Source organism: Engraulis encrasicolus, chromosome 7 (genome assembly GCF_034702125.1).
Source record: "Engraulis encrasicolus isolate BLACKSEA-1 chromosome 7, IST_EnEncr_1.0, whole genome shotgun sequence".
Taxonomy (NCBI): domain Eukaryota; kingdom Metazoa; phylum Chordata; class Actinopteri; order Clupeiformes; family Engraulidae; genus Engraulis; species Engraulis encrasicolus.
In genome coordinates this window covers 24,585,005-24,588,562 of record NC_085863.1, presented here as the reverse complement: position 1 = coordinate 24,588,562, position 3,558 = coordinate 24,585,005, and the positions used below count along the sequence as shown (strand labels likewise).

Genomic DNA, 3,558 nt, shown 5'->3' with positions numbered 1-3,558 from the left:
GAAAGACAGAGGGATCAAAAGCCTAGTCAAGTTGTTGTGGTTAACTCGGGTTTGGGAGCAATACAAAAACTTTTGGGATGAGTTTACTGACACTCCCCAGGCTTTGTTTTACAGTTGTATGATAATGAGTTAGGCAACAGGCCCTCATTGACACAGCAGAGGAGACATCGGGCTGCATATAGAAATTAATGTGTAACAAATGTGTATAGACATAAATGTGTAATATGTTGTTCAGCCCTATTACCCTTTTATGGGAGGAATTTTGAAAAACTGGCCCTGTGACCAGCACACCTCATGTAGAATGTGTACGCCTATGTGTGTTGGGGAAAAGGTATAGCCTACTCTCTTAGACCTTTTTTTCTGTGCGTTAACAATTTCACAGTGCTCCTAAATTCTTATCTGTGCTCCTATTTCTTTTTTTTTGTCATCCCCCACCCATCCCCCCATTGCCCGTGTGAAATACTCAAAAAAAAAAAAAAAAATCCAGCTGCCCCCATAGTTTCCAAAAATTCTGTGGGAAACACTGTATTTAAATAATTATTTACACTAGAGGAATGTATACATTTTTTATGCACCTTTGCACATAAGCACCTGTGGGGATTTGTCATGTCAAGTTTTCTTCTTCTTTTTTTTCTTGGTCAGTGGTCTTTTCTCTCTTCCAAAACGCAACCCCCAGGGTTTATTAGTAGCACACAGTCTGGCACGGAGTTTCCAGTGACAAAAAGCATAGTGCCACACTGGTAAAAATATGACTTTTAAGGAAATGTCAATGTTTCAAAAGGCCCAGACCTAAATTATGTGTTTGTACATGGCAGCCTGCAAGCATGACATATGCTACACAAATTTCAGAGTATCAGAAAATAAGAATATCCACACAAAAAACATGAACATGTCATGCAAAATATAATGTACCGATGGAGGTTCAGTCAATTATTTTTATTAAGCAATTCACACAATGTCTTACAGTGGTAGTCTTAGTGCACTGTTACAGAGGGTTTAACCTTTCTTGACCCACAGCTGGCATAGTAGAAGAATAAGGGCCTTACAGCGTCATCTCTGAGGCCGTAGATCAGGGGACTCAGACACCGAGGCAGAAGGAGAACGAAGAGGAAGTTCAGGTATCGCAGATCCCTAAAAAGATCACTGCTGCTGGCCATAGCCAAGACTCTCTCTATAGTTCCGTAAATAAAAGAGTTAACACAGAGGAGTAACTGACCGAGATGCAGCAATATGGTCCGTTGTGCCTTTTTAGCAGAGTCTTTTTGGGATGAGGCAGATCGAGCAACAATCACAACATTGACATAAGTGAAAACTAAAATGGCTGTAACTGTAGTAAAGAAAAATATGTTAAAGCCTCGAGACATATCTAATTGCCATGGTGAGTTTAGAATTCTTTCTCGAACGCAGAACATGGAGTCTTTAAAAGACACTGGACTCCATATCAGTGAATAGAGAATGGCTATTACAATATTTAATGAACTTACAAACCATATGAAACAAATAGATAGACTTGCTGATTTCTGGTTCACAATCTCACTGTGTCTTAATGGAAAGCAAATGGCCACATAGCGCTCAAGTGACATCACAGCAAGGTTCAAAGGTGCATTATTAAACGTTGTGGTTGCAAACAGCAGAATTAACGCGCACAGCGCTTTTGGAATCTTCTGTAAGCCCAGAGTCATAAGATACATTGACATGGATATCAGCACATGGAATGAGTCATTGCAGAGCATGTGGGCAAAGAGGATGTAGCGAGGCAGCTCTCTAAACACAGGCTTACTCAGGAGAGTGTGAAACATCAGGCTGTTAATGTATACCAAAAACACAGTCAAAAGAACACCTATAACATGTTTAGATGTGTGTCTCGCATTCCCTTCCACAACAAAAATCTGCTGATGTATCAGTGAAGAACTTTCAATGGAATCATTTGTGATTGTCATATTGGTCTATATATACCTGTCATAATATACATGTAGACAGTATTATTTGAAAAGACAATACTTTACATTACAATGAGCAGGTGATTTAATCCAAAGCGACTTTCAAGGAGGACATAGGCTACATAGAGAGTGCAGAGTATGAGATGCATGAAGAGTACAGTCGTAAACAAGTAGTAGAGTTAAATAAAGTGCAGCAATAAAAAATAAAAGACTTATGTCAAATACATGTAGGCCTAATGTACATATTGTATATAAATGGGAAGTGCCTCAGGAATATAAACCATAAGTTCATATACAACTCCAGGAACTTTTACAGAAACATATCTTCACTACAGTACTTGCACAGCATAGTTAAACTGGACATGCTTTCTATATAAATCATCTGTTGAGTAACACCATGTGTGTGTCATACTGTACAGTTCACAGGTACAGAGCAAGAGTGATATTTCAAACAAGAGTATAGGCAGAGGGAAATAGCACAGCACTGTTAGATATGTTGATCGAATTTCTTTCTGATCACCGGGCATAGGATCATATATCACTATCAACCACATTAAAACTGATTTGCTATTAAACATTAAAAAGGTATATATTACAGTGAATGAATTACTGTAGAAACATAGGACACATATTGGGAAGTCTGTGTCTGTGCAGTCATTTTTATAGGCGTTGGCCATGACATTTTCTCTTCTATGTTCTTCCCGAAGGACTCTCCGGACTCAGTTATAGCCTAGGCCTATTCATGGACCTCATAACAACAACAATAGCTAGAAATGCACAAAGAGAGTGCAGAACTCCATCAAGGAAACTGTTTGATAGAACATTTGACTGTTACATCCTATTTTTTTGAAACGGGAATGTCAAAATATGTCCTGTCCCGCAATGATGAAGAATCTTTTAAAAAAATCCTTGTTTCCGATCGTGATCCGGATCAGCGCCACAATTTAATGACTTATTCCTTTTGTTATTTCCGACAATTCCACAAAGTTTCATCCAAATCCATTCATGACTTTTGCAGTTATCCTGCTGACAGACAAATAGACAGACAGACAAACCAACGCGAAAACAACCGAAAACATAACCTCCTTGCCGTAGGTAATAATTAGGCGTCAAACATACCAATGCCGAACGGAACGGACGCGAGACGAACGCTGTCTTTCTGCTTAGTTTTCGGCTGGTGTGTTCTACTCTGCTTTTCACACTGACAGCGTCGACGTGCGCGGCCAGTCCTGTTCAAAACCCCCCACAGCCAAAGCTAGCGTGCTACTTTGCCATTCATTTGAATGAGACACCGCCAGTCGCCGGCGTGAAAAATAGGCTCGAATTCTATTTTCCAAAATGCAGCGAAGCGCGGAGCCGGCTCCTGCGCTGCTGTGCACTTTGTATCTGTGTAAAGGAATGGATCGAGTGGTACCCAAAAATGTAAAGTGGATCAGGCCAAGAGAACAGAGGGAGCAAAAATTGAAAGAAAAAGTTTTTATTTTCAAGCTTGGTGGCTATAAAGCCAAAAGATGTTCAATCATCAAAATCACAGTCCTTTTTTTGTTCTTTTTGTAGTTTTCAGAAAGTGAATTTTTACAAAAATAAATCTTCAAAAACAATAAAGTATCAAAATGTC

General features: G+C 39.3%; 1 protein-coding gene across 1 annotated transcript; it reads right to left on the bottom strand.

Moving 5' to 3' along the window:
• Window positions 1-974: 974 nt before the first annotated feature.
• LOC134451774 (odorant receptor 131-2-like) lies at window positions 975-1,940 on the bottom strand. The gene has a single exon (XM_063202175.1). The coding sequence runs from the start codon at window positions 1,938-1,940 to the stop codon at window positions 975-977; it is 966 nt and encodes a 321-aa protein (XP_063058245.1).
• Between the last annotated feature and the right edge of the window lie 1,618 nt (window positions 1,941-3,558).